The sequence below is a fragment of the Diplotaxodon limnothrissa genome, linkage group LG22 (genome assembly GCF_057381915.1).
Source record: "Diplotaxodon limnothrissa isolate DT_005_m linkage group LG22, D_limnothrissa_male_GT1.1, whole genome shotgun sequence".
Taxonomy (NCBI): domain Eukaryota; kingdom Metazoa; phylum Chordata; class Actinopteri; order Cichliformes; family Cichlidae; genus Diplotaxodon; species Diplotaxodon limnothrissa.
Genome location: NC_140616.1, coordinates 21,018,388 through 21,045,223, shown reverse-complemented (window position 1 = coordinate 21,045,223; position 26,836 = coordinate 21,018,388). Strand labels below are relative to the sequence as shown.

At 38.6% G+C, this 26,836-nt stretch overlaps 1 protein-coding gene across 1 annotated transcript in view; it reads left to right on the top strand.

Moving 5' to 3' along the window:
- Positions 1-26,836, top strand: part of calcr (calcitonin receptor) — a 60,913-nt gene that overhangs the window by 20,706 nt on the left and 13,371 nt on the right. Inside the window, exons 2-16 of the mRNA XM_085347053.1 lie at positions 7,694-7,761; positions 12,243-12,393; positions 12,807-12,914; positions 14,702-14,787; positions 14,887-15,028; positions 15,126-15,236; positions 15,432-15,544; positions 15,667-15,739; positions 16,918-17,028; positions 17,184-17,296; positions 17,415-17,580; positions 17,670-17,780; positions 17,866-17,978; positions 20,051-20,142; positions 23,200-23,326. Of these exons, the coding sequence (XP_085203179.1) occupies positions 7,717-7,761; positions 12,243-12,393; positions 12,807-12,914; positions 14,702-14,787; positions 14,887-15,028; positions 15,126-15,236; positions 15,432-15,544; positions 15,667-15,739; positions 16,918-17,028; positions 17,184-17,296; positions 17,415-17,580; positions 17,670-17,780; positions 17,866-17,978; positions 20,051-20,142; positions 23,200-23,326 (1,662 nt within the window). The 5' untranslated portion in view covers positions 7,694-7,716. The remainder of the gene's footprint in view (positions 1-7,693; positions 7,762-12,242; positions 12,394-12,806; positions 12,915-14,701; positions 14,788-14,886; positions 15,029-15,125; positions 15,237-15,431; positions 15,545-15,666; positions 15,740-16,917; positions 17,029-17,183; positions 17,297-17,414; positions 17,581-17,669; positions 17,781-17,865; positions 17,979-20,050; positions 20,143-23,199; positions 23,327-26,836) is intronic.

Below are 26,836 nucleotides of genomic sequence, written 5' to 3'. Positions count from 1 at the left end.
TGTGCGTTAATATTTACGTGAGTCTGCCCGTGTAATTTCACTGGATGAATTTGTAAAATTTATTTTATTGAACTGAGCTTGATTTTTTTTCCCCGTCCTGAATAAACAGATGTGACCAATCAGACCACTGCACATGGCAACAAGTGCACTTCTAGCTCAAAACATGCACACATCAAGCTCATTTGAACCATGAAAAACCATGAAATTTCCTCTGCTGCTGCCTTCTCCTGTGAATTGGATGAACCAGGAATCTCAGTTTCTTCCTTTTCTTGTTTAGAAACATCAGGACTAAAGCACTGCCTGATGTCGACTTCATTTTCTTCTAAATGCTGAAGCAGTTTCCGCAAAAACACAATGTGTAGAGTGTGTCTATACGTTACAGAACAAACTTATATCTGAATTTTGTGTTGCTTTTTGCAGTCTGTAATGTTTGCAAATTCAAAGTCTTCACAACGGATCAAGTTTTGCTCTGTAATATTTCTTGAGTTTAAATAAGAAAAATTTGTATGCCCAAATACATATATATGTTTTTTAAGGTTTTTCATTGCAAGAGAAGAAAATGGTGCAACACTAATAGTGTTGTGGTGTGGCCCTCCACAACAGTCCCAGTTTCTCATGTGGTCCCTTGGGAAAAGTTAATTGCTCCTGCCTGTTAGTTAATAGCCATTCTATGGTGACAGGTAAAGTGAAATTAGTGACACTAATGAATGTCTGTCATTATGCATCATTACTGGCAGGTGCATGGTCACACAACTGTAATTTCTCATGTCTCTAAAATATTTAACCTTTCCACTGTGTGATATTCAGCAGCATAATCCGGTCTGTATACTGGAAAAGAGCTTAAAGTATTTATACTGAGATAACACACATGTGGAATAATTGCCTGCTTTAGACATCATTTTGCCTGTAATATCAATCTAGTTAACCGAACGCTGGTATTTATTTTAGTACCGTATTAAAATCTCTACACCCCAAGCCGGAGCCATTAACTTCCACTTGTGCTCTAACTGCATTTTATCCCCCATACACTGAAAAACAGTCTCATTTGTCTAAGCTACAGAAACTATGGTAAATAATACATTTTTTTTATTTATAGGCACCTTTCAGACCCTCATGGTCACCTTACAGTGGACTTCTATTTATGTAGCGTTTTTATACTCTGAGCACTCAGAGGACTTTACACAACAGGCTCCATCTGTACACTAAAACACACGTGTTCATACATGCACTTTTTAAGCATCATGCCCACTCCTGAGAAACGACTATAATATTAATCCAGTATAAACAGTAGTGCGCTGCTTCACCGGAGTATATATTTTAGCTGATGTGTGTGCTCTCTGATCTCTCTGTGAAATATGCTGCGGAACAACAATTAGCAATAGCACTGTTCTAAAATGCAACCAAATGAGATGAAAAAAAAAATTCTATAACAGGAAGCTGTTTAATGTTTTAACCACTTTTTTAGCTGACATATATTTTAGGCTTGCCTTGGGAGTGAGAGAAAAAAGCTTTGAAAAAGAAGCTGGAAAGGCAGACCTTTTTTAAAGCAGGAGATTGTAAGAGAAAGGAAGGAGGGCAAGGAGAAGGGGGAGCCGGAGTGAAGACAGGGGGAGGCGGACAAGAGAGCGATAGAGAAAGGAGGTGATAGGGGGAAAAGATTAAAGGAGCTGGAGATATATGGAAACGAAAATAAAGGCCAGAGAGGAAATCAGAACGCTGAGAAAAGTGGGATATGGAGGCGGTGGAGGAGGTAAATGCATGGAGAGGAAACAACTCTAGCTGTTCTTTTTACTTTAATTGGAGAAACATTTGGTATATTTTTAGACAGAGGATAAACCTAAAAAACACGAACAAGTCTTTTCACATTTTTCCAACTTTAAAACGTGACTCATAGCAAAGTGTTGGAAGTGACTGATCAGTCCACACGGGCAAAGCAGCGCAAAGGTTTTTATCTTCACTGGATTTTTCTCTACTTGTTCTTATTTGTTGGCATGCTTTGTCTTGTTAAAGTTTATTATAGTTTGAAAGTAAACTTGCAGAGACTTTAAATAGCTGGCGATATATGTACTTATTCATCACAAGGCGTTTTTTTAATTTATTTATTTTCGCCCAGGGCGATGCAATTTATTGGAGGAAATGGTTGTGAAAACTCTGCTGGTAAACATTCAATCTGTGAAATTGAATTCTGTGCTTTGAATGATATAAACAGGCTTTTATAGTGACGGACTTAAGCTGCGTTGAATCCACAAAGTTTGCTTACTGTTGCAGGAAAAAAAGAGATTTCACATAAATGTAGGAATATATTGATATATTGTGGTTTAAGAGACAGACCTCATTGTGCTATATAACACAGTAACATTACTTCATCAGCTTCATAGATTACCTTTAAGAAAATGGGTTATTTTATCCCAGTGTGCTTTATTTTATGAGGCGCTTTAAGGATTATATATGAATATTTATGTATTGTTGCACGTGTGTTTAGTTTTTCTACGGTAGCCCTAAGAGGCCAAACGGACTGCAACTTAAGAAAACACCAGCAATAAAAAAAAAACGCTGCAAAAGCAGCAAAACACAACAGAAATAAGAAAAAAAGAAAACAGAAATAGAAAAAAACTGATTTCCAAAAGCATAAGGGAAGTGTTTCTGGGGAGACAATAACCCTACGGACCAGTTGCAGGAACCAAAATATGCTAAGAATTGAGCTGGGAGACACTTAAAAGAAGTGGAGGATCTATCGGTTTTGTGAGGGAAAAAAAGATGAGAGGTAAGTGTGTTAGCTTAATTATTAGCCTAAAAATCCATCATCAGTATTATATGAATCATGAGAAACAAACACACTTACCTAGCATGTTTTGGTTCCTGCAACTGGTCCGTCGAGTTATTGTCTCCCCAGAAACACTTCCCTTGTGCTTTTGGAAATCAGTTTTTTCCTATTTCTGTTTTCTTTTTTTCCTATTTCCGTTTTTCCTGTTTCCGTTGTGATTTGTGTGCTTTTGTGGCGTTTTTCTTATTGCTGTTGTTTTCTTAAGTTGCAGTCCGTTTGGCCTCTCAGGGCCACTGTATTTTTCCACCAATACCAAAATACTGGATATACACTGATTCTATTGTTAACTCTTAATGAGTGAACATTGTCTCTTATTTAATGCGTATATGTACGATATATCATCCACACGCTATTTCTAATCTTTATCACTCTCTTTGACAGCACAGGAGGCCGTCACATAGTATACATAAAACTTCCTGGGAAGTGCGGTTATGGATGTGTTGTAAACTTGAGTAGCAGTAAGGAAATTCCTCAGCTTGTAGATCATGCAGTTTATAAATCAGTTCAAATATTTTGCTCTTTAAGCAAGAATTATACAACGGCCTTGCGGGTAACATTCACAATCTGTCAGTTTATCAGACTAATCCACCTGAGCTCGCATCATGATCCGGCTCATTTATCGCTACCTGGCAACGGCATGCCAGAGCACGTCTGTGTGCCTGCTCCCTTCAGCCTGAGCGATGGGGTCTGAAACGGTGAGTCAGGAGACGCTGCATCGGGCCGCCGCATCCTCCATCACCGATGTGATGTCAGCACAAATCTGTGTTGTCACAGTGCCTGTGACCGCTCGCTGCATGAGGAAAGAGAAGAGATGAGTGGCTCTGTCTGCTGCTGTCAGTTTGATATAGGGACGACATAAAGAGAGGCAGAAAAGGGGAGAGGAGGAGAAGGAAAAACGGAGGGAAAACACATAAATTTCCAATAAGAAGCAGCACACACAAAGTTGACATTGCGCCCTTTACACGTTTGCAGTTTGTTTAAATAAAAAAGGCACAAATCTAGATTCTAAGCTTAAAAGAAATCTGCTGTTGGAATCACCAATCAAAGACAAAAGACATAATAGAAGCAGCTGATGTCATCATTTTGAATTCATTTAATATATAAAAGCTAAAGACATACTGCTTTTAACAGTCATTTAGTCTCTAGCTTACCCTTAAAGTGAAAATAAATGGTTTTCATTGTATTTTATTGTATTTTATTTAGAGTATAACTAATGTTGCACCTAACCTGCTGCAGCTACGCTCGCTCTGCATCAGCTTCCAGTCCTAAACAGCGCTGTTATACTGTTTACGTTCTCCTCTGTGCCCCCTCATCCTGTTTGAGCGCTCGCTCTCATCTTCTCTACGGGGAGTGTGCGGAGCTTCATGCCTCACTGTTCTTATCACATTGGACCCATCCGCCTACAAAATGCTCTGGGGTCTATTTTTAGACACGTACATGGAGCTAATGGGAAAGGATAGCCTAACCTCTTCCCTGATGAAAGTCGAATATAGCCTGGAGATTTGAGTTTGAGTCCTGTCACGTGTGAAGCAGAGCTGTTAAGATTTGAAACGTGCAAATTTATTATTGATGGGCAGAGAGTGTGTTATAATGTTGAAATGCTCCAGGGGTTATTGATGTCTCAAACAGTCCCAACTACCTACCCGGCACCGAGTACACACCCAGTTCCCATAATCTTTATAACAATGCCTACATAGCAGCTCTCCTACTACTTCAATTATGCAATAGGTGCCTTAAAAACCTGTCCATAGGTGTATTTTCTGATTTTGTTTGAATTCTTGTTACCATCTAAAAAAAATAAAAATTAACTTTTTTTGGTTTGTTTTTTTACTTTGGACTATACCCAATGTTTCCAGTGTTTATGCTAGCCTAAAAACCTTCTGTAGCTCTATCTATCAGAGTAATATTGATATTCACAGAGCCATTAAAAGTGGCATTTAAAATTTAAAGTGCTTTCCTATTTTACATACATAAAATATATGAAATAATTGAAATAATTCAGTACCATTATTTCCTGCCTGACAGTTTCAGTCGTTCTCAGTGATGCCTTTTCTACTTGGCATGAAGTGAGTAATGTCATTTGTCCTAACAGCGTTTAACTGTTATTTGACTCGTTGTGGAAAGTCTCTGCCTCACAGAATATGCAATTAATCCGCTTTTAGATAAATTCACATGCGCGTGATCACCCAGTGGTGATTAGCAGGATACGTGACTGATGTGGAACCTCTGTGCTGCAGTAATAGTAGTGTTCATGGATCTTCTGCTCCTAGAGGCAATTTTGGGATCCATACTTCTCCCTCGCCTGTCATGTCTCATCTCTTTCCTAATGATCGCTATATTTGTGCGCTTCTTTGTTTTCCTTCCCCGCTTCTTTTCAAAGCAGCGGTGAAAACTGCTTTGTCGTTATGATCTTCAGCTTTTAGACACTGAGGTGGACCCAGAAAAATAGTCCAGTAAATTCTGGTCTATTTTTGGGAAAATATAGAGCAGTATTTAGGCTTGGACTGAAAATGTTTGGTGATTAGGAGTGGGCTAATTACAGTCATTCTCTAACTCATTATTATTATTATTTATAATTGTTATTTAACCCTTTAAGACCTACCATAGAACCCAAATCCGCCAGAGCTTATATTATATTTTTACATGCTGTAGTGCCATTTTTGGGAGCATTTCAAGCTGATATACATCAATACAACCATTATAGCCCACATTTTAATAATATGTATGCATTAAGTGCATAGTAATTACATAAATTGCAAAAAAGTGCAATAAACTACAAAAAAATTGAAAATCTTTTGTTTTTTTTAACATATATTTCTAGTTAGAGAAATTTAAGAGGCTTATCTCTCAAAACTGTAAATACAAAAAAGTTGCACAAAATAGTTTACAACCACAGGAAATTTATTCTGAGTGTCTTCATAGTTTTATTTTTGAAATACACCAATTTTCATATACTGCAGGAAAAACGAAAATAAATATTATATTGCAAATTTGCCAAAAAAAACAGCATATGCATCAAAATAAGCTAAACTATATATAACAGCAGTGCAATATGAGTCCTAAGCATCCCAGAAATGACACAGAATGTCATAAAGTCAAACATAACTTTTAAAAACACCAGTATAGGCTCATAAGGCCCTGATGGTAAAACCGTGTTTCTGGAATATTATGTTTTTGTTGCTGCAAGTGCTTCTATGCAATTTTTGCAAAGCTGTATGTGGAACGAAACTGTGACCGAGGACAAGCTGATGGCATAAGATGTAAGTACAACTCCTCCAGTTTCATATGCAAAAAAAATTATTGCGCTAACTTACGTGGTTGCAGTGCTACTGGGATTTAAAAATAGTTACGCAAAACCTCCAACCGGCTTTAAAGGGTTAAACCTAATTCGTGGGATTTTAGCAGTTTTTCAGCCCAAGTTGTACATTTAAGATCACCTCTGTGGGCTCTAGATTTTTGTATTTTTAAAACCCCAAATTTCAAATGGATCAGTGTATCTGTGACAGTCTTATTGTGTTGTGTCATTTGTGTTTACTGAGCTTTGGTTTACACTCGATTTGCATTATCAAAAAATCTGTGGCCATGAGCATAAAACTTACTTTATATATATACATATATATATATACATATAACTAGTCAGTAAATGTCAGCATGTATTTCCACAAAGGGACTGGTAGAAAACATTTCCTGTTTTCTCAATCACAAACTGTAAGCTGTAAAATTTTGCAAAATACTTTTATTTAGAGTTAGAGTTAAAAACAATTCAACATAACTTAAAAATCAAAAGAAAAAGAAGGATACAGTCTTTGGGTCTTAAAAGTGAAAAAGATTTGATAAAGCAATGAGCAGCTATAGAAAACTGAATGATAAACCGTGTGATTCAAAAAGAGATTTACAGAAAGAAAAAGTTTGGTTTCCCATTGTCTTAATGAAAGCCTTTGGAACCGTTAACAAAGGCCCGGTCAGAAGATGTCAAGCAGCGGCCCGGATCATATGAAGTTAACATCTCATAGGTATAGACAGGAGTCAGACCATGAAGGGCTTTAAAAGCCAGCAATAAAATGTTCAAATGAAGTCTAACACTAACAGGTCACATCAAAGGAAACCAGTGAAACGTCGAAACATAAGAACTGGAAAAGATTCAAGGGATTCCTGTTCAGACATCAGCATCGCTAGACTTACACTCTTGGCAGATCCAGGTATATTTGTCATCCTAAAGCTAAGTAGCCTACCATCCGTGTGCGTCTGAAGCCAAACAAATACTATAAATTGTCCTTTCATGGTGATTTATTGGACTGGCTCATGCATGCGTATCGTACCCCCTGGGCCACTGTGGGGTGTGGAGAACAACCAGTGGGTCATTGTAACTGTTCAAACTGCAGAATGATGGGTTTTCAACAGGGACTCTGTTAGCCTGAGAAAAGAGACCTGAAGAGAATTTTAATCTCACATGCACTCGGTTACTGAACCGTCCGCCCAGCTCCTGTCGTCCTGCGGAGCTAGATGCTCAGCGCAAAATGATTAATGAGCATCAACTATTTCGGTCCGAATGTGTTTCTGCTTTTCATCATTCTTTTTGCTCTCCCAATGTAAAGTTACTCCTTTTATGCCATTGTTTCGCATCCTGACAGACACGCCGTCTCACCATCTCCCAGGCACGCGCACAAAGGCGAGGAGTGTGGAATGTCACAAACTGCAGCGCTGCTGCAGTGTTTTGCATTTCAGATGACTGATTGCTGTGACTGTTTTCTCCTGAGAAGCTGTAATCCTGATTTGAAACAGCACACTGTTTGTTTAGTCAGTCACCTTCACGGTAGACAATTTATTTTTCTGATAGGTTTAACATGTTGTTCTCCTCCCTCTCTCTAGAGATCTCCCTGTGAGAGGAAGATATGAGGTTAATGGGCTCCATTTGGATCCTTTGGTTTCTCCTGGTGGTAAGCTCACTTTTTACACAAGGATGTACAATGGCATATATTTCTGAAGGCCCTATCTCTCACTTTGCCAATTTTGTATGCTGTACATGTTTCCTGAACAAGATTCAATTCTCATTAAAGGGATGTATAATATGTTGTGGTCTAGTGGTTTTCTTTAACCAGCAAATTCACTCACCCTGTAAAATTAACTGTAGAACTACCCCAGTTTAAATATCCCCCAATATAAATGAGCCAAGTATATATATGTATAGATGTGCATTTTCTATTCTATTCAAAATATAGCTGATCCTTGCCCTTTATGCAGAAGATCACAACAGTTTTAATGTAAAATGACATCTTCAGATGCAAAAAGACACATTGGACAAGTCATTTCTTAAACTTATGAATATTTTAGTGGATTTCCAATCAAAAGATCAAAAAGGTGTGATTTAAGCGTGACTTTCAGCTTTAGTGCAAGAGGTTTAATTTATTATTTGTGTTACATTAAATCTTCATACATAGCACACCATTTTCAGAGGCTCAAAAATAATTGGACAAATTAGGATTCCTCCCTTGAGATGCTCTGCCAGGCCTTTACTGCAGTAGCCGTCACTTGCTTTTTCATGGTTGGTGCAACAGGCTGGAAAAAGTTCAAAGGCTTTGATTAACACTCTTGAATTCACAGCAGGTAAGTATTTACAGCGTTTCGCAACACTACTAAAGTTGATATTGAAACACTGGGTTTCAAATCTTTCTCTTTTTGTAGGTTCAAATCCAGTTACCACTTGTTCACTGTTCTCTCAGCTTGCAGGCAGAGCTTGGTTTTGGTTGCTTTCACGAGTAGAACTGCAGGTAAAATTTTGTTTTCCACAGCTGTGTTTACTGCGACATATTCTCCACACACGCTAGTGCAGGTAAGTTCCCTCCAAACCCACAGATAAGTATTTTTTGTGAGAAAAAGAGTAAGTCAGGCAGGCACACCAGGACACAATCTGCAAAAAAAGGAGGACAGGTCAGGTAAGTATGGCGCACTGGTCACCAAGTTAACAAGCAAATAAGGTAAGAGGTCTAAATTAGTCATTCCTACAAGAAACAGAGAGGAGAACAAGGGTTATATACTGCTGCTGGTAGCAGATGAGGATCTACTTGTGGGAGGAGTAAACAAAGTTAATACTCAAGCCCACACACACGATAGAGAGAAGAGAGATGGAGCAAATGGAGAAGATCGTTTGTTTATACTCTTTTGTAAAGCGTCCTTGGGTTTCTTGAAAGGTGCTGTACAAATCTAAGCTGTTATAATTATTAAAAGAATGAAAGAAACTTAGAACCTGAGAGGACAGGGGGACCATGACATACTGTGGGTCTTTCTGTTTTCAGTTTTCATAAGTGGAGGCAGAGATTCAGGTGAATGATTTGGCCATTGAAGAATACTCCTTTTCTTTGCCTTGAGAAATTCTTGGGTTGCTTTTGCAGTAAGCTTTGGGTCATTATCCACGTCCACTGTGATGCACTGTTGGATCGGTTTTGCAGCATTTGGTTAAATCTGAGTAGAGAATATAGCCCTGTCCACTTCACAATTCATCCTGCTGCTTCCATCAGCAGTCACGCCATCAGTAAACACCAGTGACCCAGCTCCACTGGCAGCCATTCATGCCCATGCAATAACATTTCCTCCACTGTGTTTGACAGATGATGCAATACACTCAAGCTGTTTTTCTCCTCAATATCTTTGTTTTCATCCGTCCATCTGCTCAATGGGATCTTTAAGGTATTTTCTAGCAGAGTTGGGACTTCTTTTTCTTGAGCGTTAACCAGTGTTTTTCACCTTGTTGTATTGGATGCTGTTGTTAACCATGGAAATTATTTTGTGATCATCCACATCATTGTGGTCTTTCAGGCCGCTTGGTGTTGCTGAGCTGGCCTCTGCGCTCCTTCTGTTTAAGAATCACCAGATTGCTGATTTGGTCACTTCTAAAGTTTTTTCTCTCTCTCTGTGAAGTTTATTTTGGTTTTTCAATCCTAATGATGATCTTTGTCTTTATATCGACATCTCTTTTTTCCTCTTTGGAGAGCTAAAGTGAACAGCTACCAAATTAAAGTTCAACGCTTTGAATTAATTCCAGATGTTTTATCTCCTTAATTTGTGATAAAAAAAATAATGAGGGAAGATGGAACTGCTTGCCAGTCAACTGTCCAATTACTCTGAGCCTCTGAAGCCTGGGGGCGATGTATAGACATGTCTGTGATTTTTAAACAGTTAATACAATACTTTTGTAAAACCTTGATTTAAAAGTCTGCACTTCAATCACATCTTGTTTGTTTGATTTAAAATCCATTGTGTTGGTGCTCAGAGTCAAAATAACAAAAACGGTCTCATTGTCTAAAGCACTTAACCGCACGATTGCATTCTGGAACAGGATTGGGGAAGTCAGTCACAAGGTTACTTTTAATGACGAGGCTCTGCCCGATTTTATTTGAGCTTTAATTAGCTTTAAATTGTCTTTTTATTTCTTACGTTTGTTACTCTGGATTTATTCTGTTGCTCTTGTAACACACTTTGTAATGGCAATTTTGAAAAGTGCTATGTTAATAAAGTTATTTGTCATTTTGATAACAGCACATCCTTTCATCAGCCACAGAAAGAAGTCACTTTTTTAGTTTTGGTTTTATTTTTGTACCACTTTTGTGCCGCTATGTACATGGCCTCAAAATAAAGGCTATACCCGTATAGCAAAAAATAATGAAAGGCAGTGGAGAGTAGAAATTGTGATCTTTATCAAAGAAAAATGGATTAAAGATTCACTATGCATAAAACACCAGGAGGTAAACTTCCTGTTAGAGGTTAATAGAGGCAATAAAGGAAATAAAACCTAATGCAATAATCTCGTATTAATAACCAATCTCTGGACATTATATGAATGTCCAATAGCAGTGCCATATAAACAACAGCCTACAGCAGAAAGCTCTTAATGGAGATCTTGACCTCAAATCTTGAGCTTGGGCTCTTCTGAACACCAGGATCAGATATTTAATGCACCTTGGAGAGCTATGACATTTCCCCAGCCCCAGCTTTTGAGGAATGTCATCAATTAGCTTAATGGGGCTGTTGTAATCATCGGTCACAGAGCGTAACACAAACTGTATGTCATATAGGGATGACATGTTTTGGCATGGTGTTCTATCATGTAATGATGTCCCCTATTAAGGTATTACAATCAAAAGTCAAACTTTGAAGTGGAGCTTGTACAAATTATGGTTAGTTGAATAATTAAGGTCTTAATAAAATGATCTTCAACACCAACTGGGTGAAAAATTTTGAACTTTTTACAGATTTTTTTGAGTCAACGGGCTTCATGGAAAATCATTTGGTATTCTTCAATGTCGCAGGGAGATGGAAGTTTACTTTCCTAGCCTGCGTTTCTGCTTGAGTTGAGGACGAGGTCTTCCAGCTAAATATGTATGCCTGATGTACCTGTGCAGGTCTGCCACGTGTTTCTGTGTTGTGTGGTTTTGTCATGTTGAATACAAAAGACTTGTGTAGGTGATGAAGCTGTTAGACCATGACATGCGAAGTTGTTTTATTTTTTCTCATTCAGCTCAGCTGTTGATACTGGTGGTGGCCTGGTGGTCGTATGTATGACGTCATTTACTTCAATGCTTGGAGTGACATCATATGTACGGCTGCTAAACTGCTACATGGGACATCAGCTCTCAAACAAAAGCCACTTTTTAAAAACCTGCTTTGTATTTTTCTTTTTTTTTACAAACTTTTTATCGTACAGGTAAGGACGACACTTTGATCTAGTCACAATTTGTATTTCCTCCACAGACAACCAGGGGATTGTGGGTTTGCATCTCATTTGTGATATGTAGACACAATCTCCCAAGCAAAGTACTAAATTTCCACAAAGAATTTGGAAAATGCAAGTGCACGAGCCTTCGAGAGGCTTAATTTTCAGCCAAAAAAAGAAGGAAGATAAGTCACAGCAAGATGGGCTCTTTATCCTTCAGTGAACAGCATTATCAGAATCAGCATTTCACACAGCGGGCTCTCCATTTTAATGTTACCTCCAAACACAAACAATAGAGCAGAGAAAAGATTCATTGGGAGAAAGTCAGCTGCTTAACGTCCTTTGTGAGCTTGCAAACATTTTAATGAGTTACACAAATGGAGCGTGAGTAGAATTTCAAAGCAGAGTGAAATCCTCATCAGAAAAGCTTTGAAGATGCTTCAAAAACTTTCCATGCTGACTTTTTTCATTTTTTTCTATCCTTTATCCAAATGCACATCTTTATCCAAGTATAATAAAACTCTGAGATATTATAATTGAAACCTACATCACCATTCAAGATGATATTTACCTTTTTTTTGGACGATCAAAGAAATGTAGATCAGAGCAGAAACCGCAAACAACACAATGATGCTTCCCTGGCCACGGCACGTATTGCACTTAGTGTAGTGCATGTCCTCCTCTCAACTCTAATTCATGTTGTCTCCACAGTGCAGGACAGCGGAAGGCACTGACTCAATCTCAGACCCATCGCTCAGTCCTCAGCAGAGCATTGTAGAGGGACAAAGTGTGCAGGCGCTGAGCCAGGGTCAATACAAATGTCTCGAGCTGTCCCGCAAAGGCCGCCAAGAAAGCAGAACTGGTGAGAGGTCCCAAATTAATTTCAGGCTTCTTGAGACCAAATCCATTAACTCTGGGAGGGCTTTGCAGGTGGAGTGATGTAAAACTATTGAATGGGACCAGAACAATGTTTGTGTTCTTGTTAAAGATGATAGTGGTACTGCTGCAAGCTAACTGGCCCAATAGGGCTTTTAAAGTTTAGGCCGCAAGACGTAATCACATCTGTAGAGACATTATTTTACATTATATTACTCTGACTAAATAAATGAATAATACAAAAAAAATTTTAAATTGTAACGTAATGTAGAAAAGACAAGGACATTTTCCCTTTTTAAGTTTTTTCTTTAATAGTATACTTATGTAAGAAAAATAAGTGTTTATGATAGTAATTACACCCCCCCCACACTTTTTTTTTTCTTTTTTTCCTTCTTCGAGGGGTGCGCTGTGATTACATGTGGGATGGTTTGTTGTGCTGGGATGAGACACCAGCCGGGACATCAGTAACACAAAATTGTCCGCATCATCCTCAACTCTACCCGACTGGTAAGAACGTTTTTCGCATCTCTCACTAGATTTACAGCAACAGGCAGTCTGAAGTGAGACCTGCTGGGTAACATCGGGAAAATGGCTAATCGTGTCTCACAGAGGCCAGATAGCTTGCTTAACTTTGTTCTGTAAGGACTTAAAATTTCACAGCTGCGGAGTTCTGCTTAGTTTTAGTGTATGGTTTTATGAATTTTATGCATAACAGAATTATTTTTAGACATATGTCTTAAACTTAATGGCTGATGCATGGAAACCACGCATCAGCCATTAAGTATCATCAGTTTTATTCATAAAGCAATAGAGTGATTGATGTGAAACTTAGCTGAGGCAGATTATCTATTATGTATTACGTAAATCCCCTCGTCAGGTCAAAGGTTAATGCTTTTGTTTATCACACAGCCTCAGCTTAGTAATACGATCTTAAGACGGTAACCATCTTCATTCAAGCACAACTGTGCAACTGGTTTCGGTGTAACCTGCAGATATCCAAGCCAATAATTCAATCCCATTCATTGTTTATTAATGTTGATACATTTTAACTTAGTACTAACTATTTGCTTGAATGCTCAAATTTGATTGGCCAATCTTCTGGACACTACAAATTTAAAACCAGAAAGATTCCAATAGCAAAAATGTTGTTGCTTGCCTACAGATTATGTGCACTTATATAAAGATAATAGTCTGTAGAGATTAAGCATAACCTTGCATAACTACTTGGTTGCAGATTCATGAAAAAGCCCAATCATATTTGCTTCTGTATGACATGCTAGAGAAAAGATTAATACACTGTAAACAAGGTAAAACACGATCCTACTGTACTCTTTGAGTCAGGCAGGATAGAAAAACAGATTTATTCATATTGAATTTGACTGTGATTATATAAGTACAATTGATGTTGGGATTGCAGCATTAAGCGTTTCCAAAGAATGTGCAGTTTTTACATTGTGAGTAATACAAGGTTCAATAATGTCTAGTTGAATAACTCCAGACTCAAGTCATGTCTGATTTAGGAGATGCAATATGACGAAGAGAGCAGAGGTGAAGGAGAGGACAGAGAGATGAATGAGGAATATGTAAGGGTAAAAAAAGACAAGCAAAAGAAAAGAAAAGAAAGGGAGGAATTATAAAAATATATAGGGACGCTCGATTCCTGACAGATGGATAGGGAGCGAGAACATGAATGTGGGAACAGAGAAGCCATTTTTGTAAGAGACGGCTCATGAAGGATCTTCCCAAAATGCCTGGGTACCCACATGACTCCTTGAAAGCTGACGCTGCTGATACGAGGTCTTTGGGAAGACGTACAGTAGGAAGTGGTTGCTGAACAGTTAATGAGCTGCCAGAGAGGACTAGGCAGTCGGACTGCAGTTGTTGATGTCAAGAACAAAGTGATCTCACTGATAGGTCCAGCCATGGATCTCCACTACATGTGGTTTAAAACCTGACGTATATGAAATGACCGTACAATTATTCCAAATGTGGACATTTCTATGTGACTTCTGATGATATTTTTCGAGCTAAGTTAAATGCATTTGTTTCATAATGCCAAGGTTCGGGTTTAGATTTATGTGTTTGGGCTATGCCAATGTTTTACTGTTGAAAAACACTGAAAGACGCAGCCAAAGCATACAAAGAATCTCTACTGAACTCTCTGCTAAACAAACAGGAGCAGTAGACTGTGCCTGTAAGCCGTTTAATATAGTATATGAGGCTTTTAGGAAAATTATTGATGGATAATGTTGTTGTAGCACTGCCAGTGAGGCTTTTTCCCTTTTTTTCCACAGAAAAAATGACCAAATATTGTGATGAATCAGGTAACTGGATCCAGACTGGCTCTACCTGTCAACAAACTTTAAAGGACAAATTAGAGGTAATTGATCATTGTTTTGTTTTTTCTCTGAAAGTGATTGAACAAGACAAAGCTTGCATCAGTTTCTATATGCAGCAGACTAATATTTTTCTTTCCCAGAAGGAAATCCCTGATTTTCAAAGGGATGCAGCAGCAGAGCCAACCACGGAGGCTCCAGGGGTTAGCACAGAGAAAATTATCCTTGACAATGAAAAGAAATGCCAAGAGAAAATGAAGAATGATCCACCTTATAGAAAACCAGGTCAATATATCACATTCATCAGCATCTGCATTACAGGCTTGCAAATTTATGAATAATGGGCCTGTAAACATTTCTTTGCTTTTTTTTCCTGGTGTAGGGCGGTATTGTAGTCGTACCTGGGATGGGTGGTTGTGTTGGGATGACACTCCAGCGGACACGTACGCCTCCCGAAACTGCCCTGATTATTTCGGTGACTTCGACCCCACAGGTGAGCAAAGACATTCAAGAGGATTTGCTCATCTGATAAACTGTTACAATATCTAAACATCTAAGTAAGAAGAGGAAGCGTTACACTGTTTCCACACAGTAAGGTCCTCGGTTTGAATCCATGAGCAGAAGAAAATGAATGAATGGATGGATAGTAAAAAGCGCCTGTATTTAGTGATGGAATTATTCTTTACAGAAAAGGCAACTAAGTACTGTGGAGCAGATGGGAAGTGGTTTCAACATCCAGACAGCAACAGGACTTGGACCAACTATACGCTCTGTGCAACCACCCATGAGAAAAGGCAGAGGGTAACATGTGCTGAATGTAATAAACTGTTTGATGTGTGTTTATTTGACAGGTCCCTGCACATGGTCCTCAGTTTGTCTGTTCAGTACTGTTTAAAGCTGAAATTTTCATTCTTTCCGCATAGAAACTGAAGTTGCTTGAGATTGAATATAGATGTCTCCTCAAAATAAAACAAGAGCCACCGTCTACAAAAACAGGTAAACTGATTCTTTCTTCTACACAGTGCTGAGCTTTTACACTACCTGGCCAAAGAAATTCAGTGCCTGGACTTCACAAAATAATTGGATAAGAACCTTCCATTGGATAATTTCTGATGATGATGATTAATGTTTTGGTTTACAGAAAGTTATTTAACCTCAAGGGATGCAGTGAGTAGCTTCCAAGTTCGTAAACAGCCATGTCTGGTGATGCATCCCATGGTTGTGAATAAGATGTTACTCTGTTTCAGAAGTCGAATTATTCACCTGCATTAAGCAAAAAAAAAACAATGAGGATATTGCGGAAATTACTAAAGCTGGATTAGGAACTTCCCGATGCATTATTTAAACCTGGGAGGACTGCTACGAGGAAGAAATGTAATCGGGGAAAAAATTCTGAATATGGTGAAGTGATCAGAGGTTATGTAAATGTTTGGTGACATCAAATCATTAAAAAAAAATTTAAATAATCCACCAGCACAACTCACAGCTATGTTTACTGGTGAAAGTAAGAGCATTCCCAACAAAAGAGAACAGTTGTGCAGCTTTAAGAAAAAATACTTATCAGTGAAGCGAATCGCAAAAAAGCCTCATTTTCCCAGGTAGCATAAAGATCGGACTTTGGAGCAACAGAAAAGTCTTGTGGTCTGATGAGTCCAGATTAACCCTGTTCAAAACTGATGGACAAGAAAGGTAAAAAAAGAAAGGTGGATGAGGTGCTCGTGCCTAATGCCTACCGTAGAACCCAGTGGGGGAGGTGTTGTGATCTCCGGTTGCTTCAGTTGTACAGAGCTCAAATGACCACCTGAATATTCACCAGATGGCAACGTCATCATTCAACAGGCTCAAACTGTGAAACAGTGGTTCATGGACCACAAGACATTAAAACCACTGAGAATCTTCGGGATGCAGTGGAGAAGACTGTACCCAGCAGGCTAACGCTCCCTTTGTCAGTACAAGATCTTGTCTAAAACACAATGCAACTCAAGATGGAAATAAATGTGACGTTGCACAAAACAATGCCAAAGTGACTGCATCAAACCTAAAGATAGTCCAAGTAAATATTACTGTGTCTTGTTTTTAGCCAGTGAGATTTCCCTGTAATTATAAGTTTCACGTTTATCCATGTGAATTTGAGACCTATACACATTTGCTATCATGTTTTGTGGGTCCTACAGGACCGTACTGCAACCGTGACTGGGATGGCTGGTTGTGCTGGGACGACACTCCGGCAGGAACCACTGTCTCTCAGAGCTGCCCTGATTATTTTTCTGACCTTGACCCCACTGGTAGGTGGTAAAATTCAACACGGTTGCTTGTTTAAAGATTTGCTGCTTTCCTGCTAACCTTTTTTCGTCTTCTATGAATTATATTTTTAAAGAAAGAACTCAATGAGTGTTAAATTGTGTACAGCGATATATTTATACATAAGCATTCTTTTTAGAAAGGGCATCCAGGTACTGCAGAGAGGATGGGCAGTGGTTTCGCCACCCAGAGAGCAACAAGACATGGACCAACTATACACTCTGTGCCATCAACACTAAAGACAAGTTAAAGGTAATGTAACAATAAAGTGCAATTATTCCATACCGTTTTTCTCCTTGGGTCATTGTTTAGTTTAACTGAGCATGACTCTGTGTGTGTATGTGTGATATTAAACTTCACTAAAATCAAGGCAGCCGCCCAGTTTTCCAGGGACACTGAGGTCAACGGTGCCGACGAGGCCACGGTCAGTCCCACAGCTAATCGGGAGCAGCAGGAAATAGTGAGGAAAAAAATCCTCGACAACCAGTACAAATGCTTCGAGAAAATGAATCGAGATCCGCCTTATAACAAATCAGGTAACAAGAATATCAAATGAAATGAAAATCTGGGGTTCTCTACTCCCCTCTTAATGTTTAAGTGTCATCACACTGCGTCGATGTTATAGGTTTGTACTGCAGTCGGAACTGGGATGGCTGGCTGTGCTGGGACGACACTCCAGCGGGAACTTACACTTTCCAAAACTGCCCTAATTATTTTCATGACTTCGACCCTACGGGTAAGCAGCGAGACTGAAGCATTGAGCTCCTTTCAAGTTCTTTTGATTTGAAGCGATTAACTTAGTTCATGACCGATATGTTCAGAAAAAGCAACAAAGTATTGTGGAGAGGACGGGCAGTGGTTTCGTCACCCGGACACCAACAGAACTTGGTCTAACTACACACTCTGCAATGAAAACACCAATGCCAAGCTGAAGGTAATTTATTTCAAATTTAAAACTATTCTGCTATCATTAATCTGCTGCATTGTGGCCACAGTGTGATGGGTCAGCATAATAGTTTCCTTTGTGCCAGGGGCTCTGCACTACCAAGATTCATAACTCTCCCATACTGGTGTGATACTGATCTAAAATAGCATAGCTGACATTTCAGACCACGCATGAGTTTGATGCATTTGTTTACATGACAGGCAGGAAGGCTTAAAATTACATTATTACCTGCTTACAGTTAGAATTTGTACATGTAATGGTCTTATCTCATGGGGCCAAGTCCAGACAAAGTAGGTTTTGTTTGACTGAACAAATAGAGTTTGCATTTATTGGAAGCTTGCTTCCAATAAATGCTTCCCAATAGCCTGTGCCACAGGCTATACAGTCATAGGAAGTCTCCTTAGTAATAGTGTTACGACGACATCTTCACATATTAACAACCTTCTCATCACCAACAGCCCACGGCTACAAAATGAAGCCTTTAACAACATTTTCCACATGAAAACCAGACCAGAGCATCACAGAACTCTCACTGGGAATACAAACACCCAGATGGACTGTTTGAACTTTAGTAAAACATTTTGGAAATGTTTTAATTAGTAGTGACTGTGCCTCTTTTATGGGCAAGCATGTTATTATCAACTCTTATGCCAAACCATTTGTGTTTGTGCAAAAATGTTCAGCAGCTGGCTTTAAATTTGGATCTGGAATCTTTCTGGATTTGTTGACCTTGACCATTCATAATCTCCCAAAAGCCGTTTCAATTTTGTTGTCATTGCAATTTGTTTTGTTTACTAATGGATATTTTGGCTATACAGTGAACAGAAGGTGTTAGAGTTAGACCTGGGGATTAAATTGTGCCAGAGATAGAAAATGTTTGCAGCACTAATCATAACTGACTGATTGATACCTCTACCTGCTTCGGTCATTCAAATAATATTTTATCTTGATTCAAACATTCCTCTGTCAGCTCCAGTTAATTTCTTACTTGAATTTTTTTTTTAAAGATTCATATTTGTGGGAAAAGTAGAAAAGTCAGGTTTTGTTTATCTCTGTTACATGTGTGTTTGATCGAATCGAATTTGGAATCGAATGGTGTAAAGTTACCTCTTCCCACACGGCGCTTAACAAATGTATCAGACCCAATGTAAGGTCTATGTATTAGCTGCCCTAAATTAAGAGTACTAGTAATTAGAAAGTCATTTTTATGCTTTTGGTAATTGCTAATCCACCAGTATACGTAAGCTCCTTAATTGGAATTATGCTGCAAATGCTAAATTATAATTATTGTTTTACAAAAAAGCAGACTAAATAGTAAAGCACATTATTATTTTTAAATTAAGGTGCCAAATTTCATTTACTTGCATTCCTGAACACAAACATATTGAACGTTATGCTTGATTAACTTCTGACTTCTCGGAGAAGTAGATTGCGCCCTCTCAAATTTGGTCACTAGGCGTTCCCCGACTAGTTGGAAGGTGGTTACTGGAGGCTGCGGTGTGAAATCGCTTGCAAAGAGTTTGCTGCCCCAGAGTCTTACCTACAAACGACAGGCAGCTGTTGCAGTCTTCTAGTGACCAAAGCAATTACAAGGGATCCCTTTGAGACTACTTTCACTTAGCAACAGAAAACAACCACCGAAAACCGATTGCCAGCTATTTGGGGAATATTCACTTATAGGCAAGTGATTGGCAGGCAGTTGCTAACCCATCTCTAAGCCTGTGTGAGAAAGTTATAATGAATAAACATGAATAAACTTCAAAGCTAACAGCATTAGTTTGGAAAATAATGAGAATGGTTTTCCTTCTCCTGTTTGCCTTTTTACTCAAACTAACTAAAGTTATCATTGAAAATATCAGTATTGGAAATCGGGTTCAGGATTGTGAAAGTGCAACAACATTTCTTGTTGAGCGTTTTGTCCTAAAAGTAAAAACCATCAAATTAATTCAGCTGAATTTTGTGGTAGACCTGAAAGTTAGCTTGTCGATAATAAAACATGTTCTTTTTGTCTAGTAATACACAGTATCTCTATCTTTGTGTTTTTTTGTTTTGCTTTACAGTCCGCCTACATCCTGTTTTACATGGCCATCGTGGGCCATGCTTTATCCATAGCCTCCCTGCTTATTTCTCTGGCCATCTTCTTCTACTTCAGGTAAAAGATTCAATGTGATGAATCTTTCCTACATGTGAGACTGCAGCACTGTGAGAATGCAACTGTAGTTTGATGACGCAATGATGATTAATAGGTGGTGTTGTCATCCTTAATGACTCATCATCTTTACCTGACATGATCTGACAGGCACAGTGATGTTGTCCTTACTCATTATTAGCACGATTCTTGTCTTTGCCTTATTTGGAGTCAGCAAAATATGAGACAGACTGTAATAAAAATATTATTCCCTGTCATAAATTAATGCAAAGTATCAATCTGACACTGCAGTTTCTCTTACACTATAGTCATACTAGGAAAAACAGTGGCTGGAGATGTGTCATAACCACAATTATTAGAACTATCTATAATGAACTTGTTGTCTTTGAGGACCACTCACAGTCAGTTGCCATCTTCAAAGGGACTTTGCTGCATCAAAATGGTGAAAAAGTGGCATTAAAACAGAGTCAGTATGCTATCAGTTTGTGATTGAGTAGCGTCAAATTGGCAATTAAATGCAATTTGTTTGGGATAATATGGTGATTCACCGTGATAAACTGGCAGAAATTGTAAATTTACATTAGCTACTTAAGGGTCCACCCAGAACCTCATAAATCTGAAACAGATTAGGGACATAGTTGCTACAGGATGGTGATTTAACAGCAAAATGATGCCGTCACTCAGGATCTACATAGGAACATAACCCGAATAAAAACAACTGGCAGCTGGATAGCAAAGACACACAGATGTCACAGATGAGTTGCACTCCTCAGCACAGACTGACTCAGACTCATTACGACATGTTGGCAATCTGTCTGTGTTTTTAAATCAGCATTTTTTTTGCAGCAACTCACCAATCTGAGAGTGTTGCACTTGGTCTGAGTCAGACTCCCACCAGGAGACCTGGCAACCCTGATGACTCTGGCAATCCCATTGTGATCCAAGGTGGTTGCCCAGGGGTTGAGAGTCTCAGCCTCTAGACAACTAGTTGGTCAGTGCAACTATTTGCAGCTTGTTTCTGGCCTAAAAAAAAGTCTGTGCAATCACCAGAAAACCAATATTTCAATTCAATTCAGTTTTATTTTTATAGCCTCATGTGGATTTATATTGTAAGGTAAAGTAATACTAGTCTACTAAGTTGTCCTATTTCTTAGTTTGTCTGAGTCATTAAAGTTACTTCTAGAATATGTAAATAATTTCTTTACTTTCTCACACATCTTCAGATTTTTGTGCATAGTTAAAATTCTGAGCAGAATGTGTTAGTGCTTTGCACCTGAGTTTATTGCTCATTATAGATGTTCATCCATACGGATGCTTAATCCCAGCGGAAGAGAATACAAAGTTAAGCAGTGTGCTTCAGCTGAAATTCAATTAGATAAGAGTTAAGAATAACAAACCAGATTAGCGGGAAAGAAATTGAATATTCAGTGAATAATCTATAATATTTTAATGATTGTGCCACAAAATAGTTGTGAAACTTTACGTTTCTCTGGGAAGTGAGGAATTTATCAGTGTTATTTCAAAAGAACTGAGGCTTTCCATTTAACTGAAGCAGCGACAAATAAAAAAAGACGCTTTTTACATTCTGAAACAATATTTAGAAACACTGGCTTGTTGGCCCTGTGGTTGGCGATTGTTGCAGTTATAAATTTTGATGTGCTGAAGTCTGCTGACCTCCTAAACACAGCTGTTATCCAGAACAGTTCTTGTAAGAGACCGTTATTGTGCAGCAAAGTTTTATACGCACTCATAAATCTAGAGGCCGAGTTTGGGGCAGGTGCATAATCACAAAACCCGCTGACCCACCGAGAGTCAAACTCTTCAGCTGCAGAGCAATTCAGTGGCCAGTCAAGGTTCATCAAGTCCTAACAAATTAAGATTTCAATAAAATAACAAGGTGTTTGGCTGAAACCGTCTTATCTTTTTTTTTTCCTCTCTTTGCAGCCATTACTTAATATATTCACTGCCAAAACATTTAAATTACTGGATTTTGTATTATAAGATCCAGATGTGAAGCTCACAGTGGTATGTGATGCTGTATAGTCGCTACTCTGTTATTTACAACTCTACATCAACGCTGTCAGGATTCCCAGATAAAAATACTCCAGTTTTCTGTGGAAAAATGGGGGCTGGTGGAAATTCTGACAGATACATTGGGACCTGTGACAGTTGAACGATGCTGCCATGGCCCCATTTTTGATAAGTCCTCCCTATATAAACTACATAGTTTTAAAAAAAAATTTTATGGGAAGAAAATTGGGTTTACGTGTAATGAAATGGGCTGTACTGTATAAATAAAACTTACATAAATAATGAACAATTCCTACATTTCCTTTTTTGTCAGGAACTGGAGAAAGAAAAATGCCTGAATATTTGTACATGGCCGCTGTGAAAATGTGCTGCCCTATGCTATTTTTCAGGACATTTAGTGCTTTCATTGGTCTCAGGGGGATTTATGAATAATCAAAGATAAAATTGGCCATGAGAGGTATATGGATACAACTTATTTAACTGTAAAATGGGTATTTAATGGAGGGTATGTTCTGTAAAAAAGCAATTTGCTACAGGACTCCATTCAGCTCTGAAATGCAGTCTGTTTGATTGCTGTCAAGAAAAAAAACCCATCAAAAGCAATAATAATAATACTGATATGAGTGACTGTGATTCTAATAGTTGTTTTCACTTTGCCCGTAATGCATTTTATTACGCTATTAATCCTGAGTGGCCAGTCAAGCTAATGCGAATGCACCCTTGGGATCCATTATGCATTATTTAACAGCACTTCTAGCTTGTTCAGGCCATTTAGAGACAATCCAGCTCATTGATCCACACTTTTTTTTCTTTGACAGCTGCAAAAAAAATCCGTTTGAGATGAAAGATAACAATTATGTGACACTTCACATCTCATTAAACTATCAGCCTGCTAGTCACTTCTCTTTCCTGTGCGTGTCATCGGTTGCACCAAGTTTTTGTGTTCTTTGATGTTGTGTGTGACTGAAAAGGTTTTATTCCACATTTGTGAACAGTATTATCAGCATTTTAATTAATCCTTGCACGCAGGAGTCTGAGCTGCCAAAGGATCACCCTCCACAAGAACCTCTTCTGCTCCTTCGTGCTCAATTCTGCCCTTACCCTCATCCACCTCATTGCCGTTGTCAACAATCCTGAAGTGGTGGCCAGAAATCCGGTGAGTAGATCCTCTCTTACGTATTTACCGCGACTTCCATGTAAACTACTGGTAGCTGTCACCTGCTAGTGACCAAAGCAATGACAAGGTTTTTGGTGCAGCACCTTCTTTGTGACTGAGTTCATCAGGCAATGGCCAGTAACCAACTGGTTTTATAATTCACCTTTTCCCTAATGACCGGAGGTTGCCCCAGGTTGCCAACTGGTCTTTAAACCTGTACGACAGGACCTTATTCCTCAGATAGCTATACTTACAGCACAAAGTCACCTGAACACCTTCAACATTTATTTCAGAAGATTTCCCCAACACACAAAATCATAAAAGAGTGACTATTAGAGTGGTTTGCATGAGAGGGTCATGATTTCCCAGGCTTCAACTTTGATGACCAACATCCTGTAACAGTGACACATTTATTACCTGAACTCTACCTGTAAAGTGAATCATTTACTCTTTCAGTCTGAAAAGGGAAGGAAAAGCCTGTCTTATGTCTTAATGCAGGGACTCCTCTGGTTGCAGACTGTGCAGAAGTTTATTGGAAACGCCCCTGTTGCTCACTTGACTTATGACTGCAATGAAAAGTTTCCCTGATGAGTTTATGGTCATGATCACTATTCTCAATACTTATTTAAATCAGCATGGTGTTCCCTCTGTAAATCGTGCTCCCATTAGAGTAAAAAAGAATGATAAAGCAGGTTAAGCCTACCTTGGTTTACAGGCTGCTACTGTGTGCTCTACCAGTGCAGACTCAGATCCACCCCAATTTCAAAACTACATAATGCCAACATGCTTAAAGATATAATTCTATTAACGAATCTATGACGTAAGGACCATGATGGAAAATCATTTATGTACAGTATGAATGCACTGCACAGTGAACATCAACCCTGAGTCATAGTGAATGGCTCTAACTCAAGGAAAACAATTTCAGTTCCTGTAACCAGCAGCTCATTCAATATTTTTTGGACACGCTTCAGTTCAGTAAGTGCTAAGTACTTTTAAATAAACTGATTCTTGTGAATTAGGACATCTGGAGGTCCTAGAAGCAGCTACGTGACATTTGCTAAATGCTAACGGTAGCACACTCAAATCCTCAGTTCCAGTGCTAGGCCCCTCCTGCTAGATTTAACATTGACTGCCTTGTCTTTAGTTTAGCGTGTTAAGATAATAATAATAAGTCTTTAGCTATAATCGAAAAATACTTTTGAATACTTTATATAGCATTATTAGATTTTTGTTTTCCATGTATTTCATTGTCCATATAACCAAGATCACATGGCTGACTGACCCACTGACAAACCTGAACTATAAGACACTAGTGCTTGTTAGGAAAAGGAAAAAAAAAACACCATGCAGGAGGGACAAGTTGGTTACAAAACATGCAAATGTATGTATTTGTATTTAATTTATAGCATATTCATATGTTATAAATTATATAATTATTAAGTAATTAGTTTACAATTATAATAATGTATATAATTATAATTCATTCATTTATAATAATCTATAGTTTCATTCAATTTATGCAAAGCCAAATAAAAATGTGAACACTGTGGTAGCATTTTTTTTTATTTTAATTGTAGTTGATGTGCAGGACACACAAAGTGAGATCTGGTCTCTTTCTTGATATTGAGTTTTTCTAAAACAGATCCTGCTCTGCAACATCCTGGAATTGCTACACAATCAACGTACAGTTTTTGTTTCTCTATTTTTATCCCTGTGTAGGTTCTCAGTGATCCAGGTCGTGGGAATCCAAAATAGCTTGGGAAAAAAAGTGACTGGACTTCTTTAAGTTTCTTGAAGACGTTTCACTTCTTCAGAAGCTTCTCAGATGAGAGCTGAAATGTCTTCAAGAAGAAATCTAGTTGCTTTTCTTTCCAAGTGCCTTAGATTCTCTTTTTATTCCATTTAACTTTTTGCCTTTTTTGAATTGTTTGAAATTCTGAGGTCAGCTTAGGTAGAGGTAATAAATCTGTCTTGTGGGAATGCCTTGATATCAAGACTGAGCATAAATTTGTATGTTACTTGTGGAAATCAAAATAACAAACGCTTGTTAAACTGCTGCTTGCTGCTTCTTAAAAGCTGTTATTGCAGAGATTCAGTAAATCCAGAAAAGGATCATATTTTTTGTTTTACTGCCACATAAAATCAAACGCATTCAGTCCCTCCAAGTCAATAAATACTGACAACATGTTGTTTAAAAAACGTACAAAAGATTGTAAAAATAAACACCCTCCTTGCAATCTGTAATATTTTTAAAACGGTCCTAAATAATTTTAAAAAAGAACTTTAGATGATCAAAGTGCCATACAGCAAAAAACCCAGCAGATAGGACTGTAGAGTTTGGCTCGCATTGCGCACAATCGCATCAGCCATATCCTGCTTTCAGCTGGAGTATCGCTTGCCTGACAAAGCACTGGAAACATCAAGGACGCAGCAGAGGCTTCAGCTGGGTTTTAGTTTGTTTCTAAGTCCTGCTTTCCCCCCGTTCAATGAATCTGTCTGGCTCAGGCTGAGCTGAACGTATCCAAGATGCAGACAGAAATGACAGCCGTCATAATCAACGTGAGGAAACGTGTATTTGTGCGGTGGCCCCCTTTCAAATCTCCCCCTTGTCATCATTTGTCAAAAGGTTTGTGTTGAATCTGTTACTTTCTGATGTAGTACGGTCAAGTTGTGCTAACTTGCTGCAGCATGTCAAAATAAAATTAGTTACCGTGGCCTTGGTTCTCGAGGCGGGAGCAGACAGAGAGCGCACAAGCGCCTCTGGTTGGGACCCGTGCGCGTCTGTGAGGAAACATTTCTGAAATTTACTGATGCCAGAGTGAAACTTATGAGCATGTTTTCAGTGCTGGTGATTTAGGAATGGTGGATTGCAGTAGAGATTTGCACTCTAGGAGAAAACAAGCTCTTTGTTGTCTCTCTGGAGTAGTAATAGAGTCTGGTTTGGCCTGCCAGCATTATGTGGGAGTGAATCCCCAAAGCTTATGTCAAACCAAGGAGGAGGCTGAAAACATGACAAACACGTACATGATCTATAGCAGCTTGATTTGTTAACCAGAACATTGTTAGTAACTTAAGACAAACCTTGGTTAACTGCAGACCTGAATTAGTGAAAACTATGCGCCCTTAACTCGCAGATACTGACAGCAGCGGCTGTCTGTTATAGTGAAGTGGAAAGGGAAACGTATGAAAGGAAGGGAGAAAAAATATGGCGAAGAGTTTCAAAGTGAACAACTGTTGTGTGTTTTGAGCTAAGAGGACCTCAGAGAGCAGTTAATAGCAATGCCAGCATCTCTGAATTATACTGCGGCTGCACACATGCTCTTTCACCACAGGACTACAAACCAGAAACCCCAATGTGAATATTAAAATAAATATATATTCCTAGGAAGGAATTCATCTGTCTAGGTTTTTCCATACAAATCTTTCAGGGATTTCAGGATATGAGAGCATAATGAAAACACAGCTTTGCTGATGCCAGTGATAACCAACCAACCTTTTTATATAATT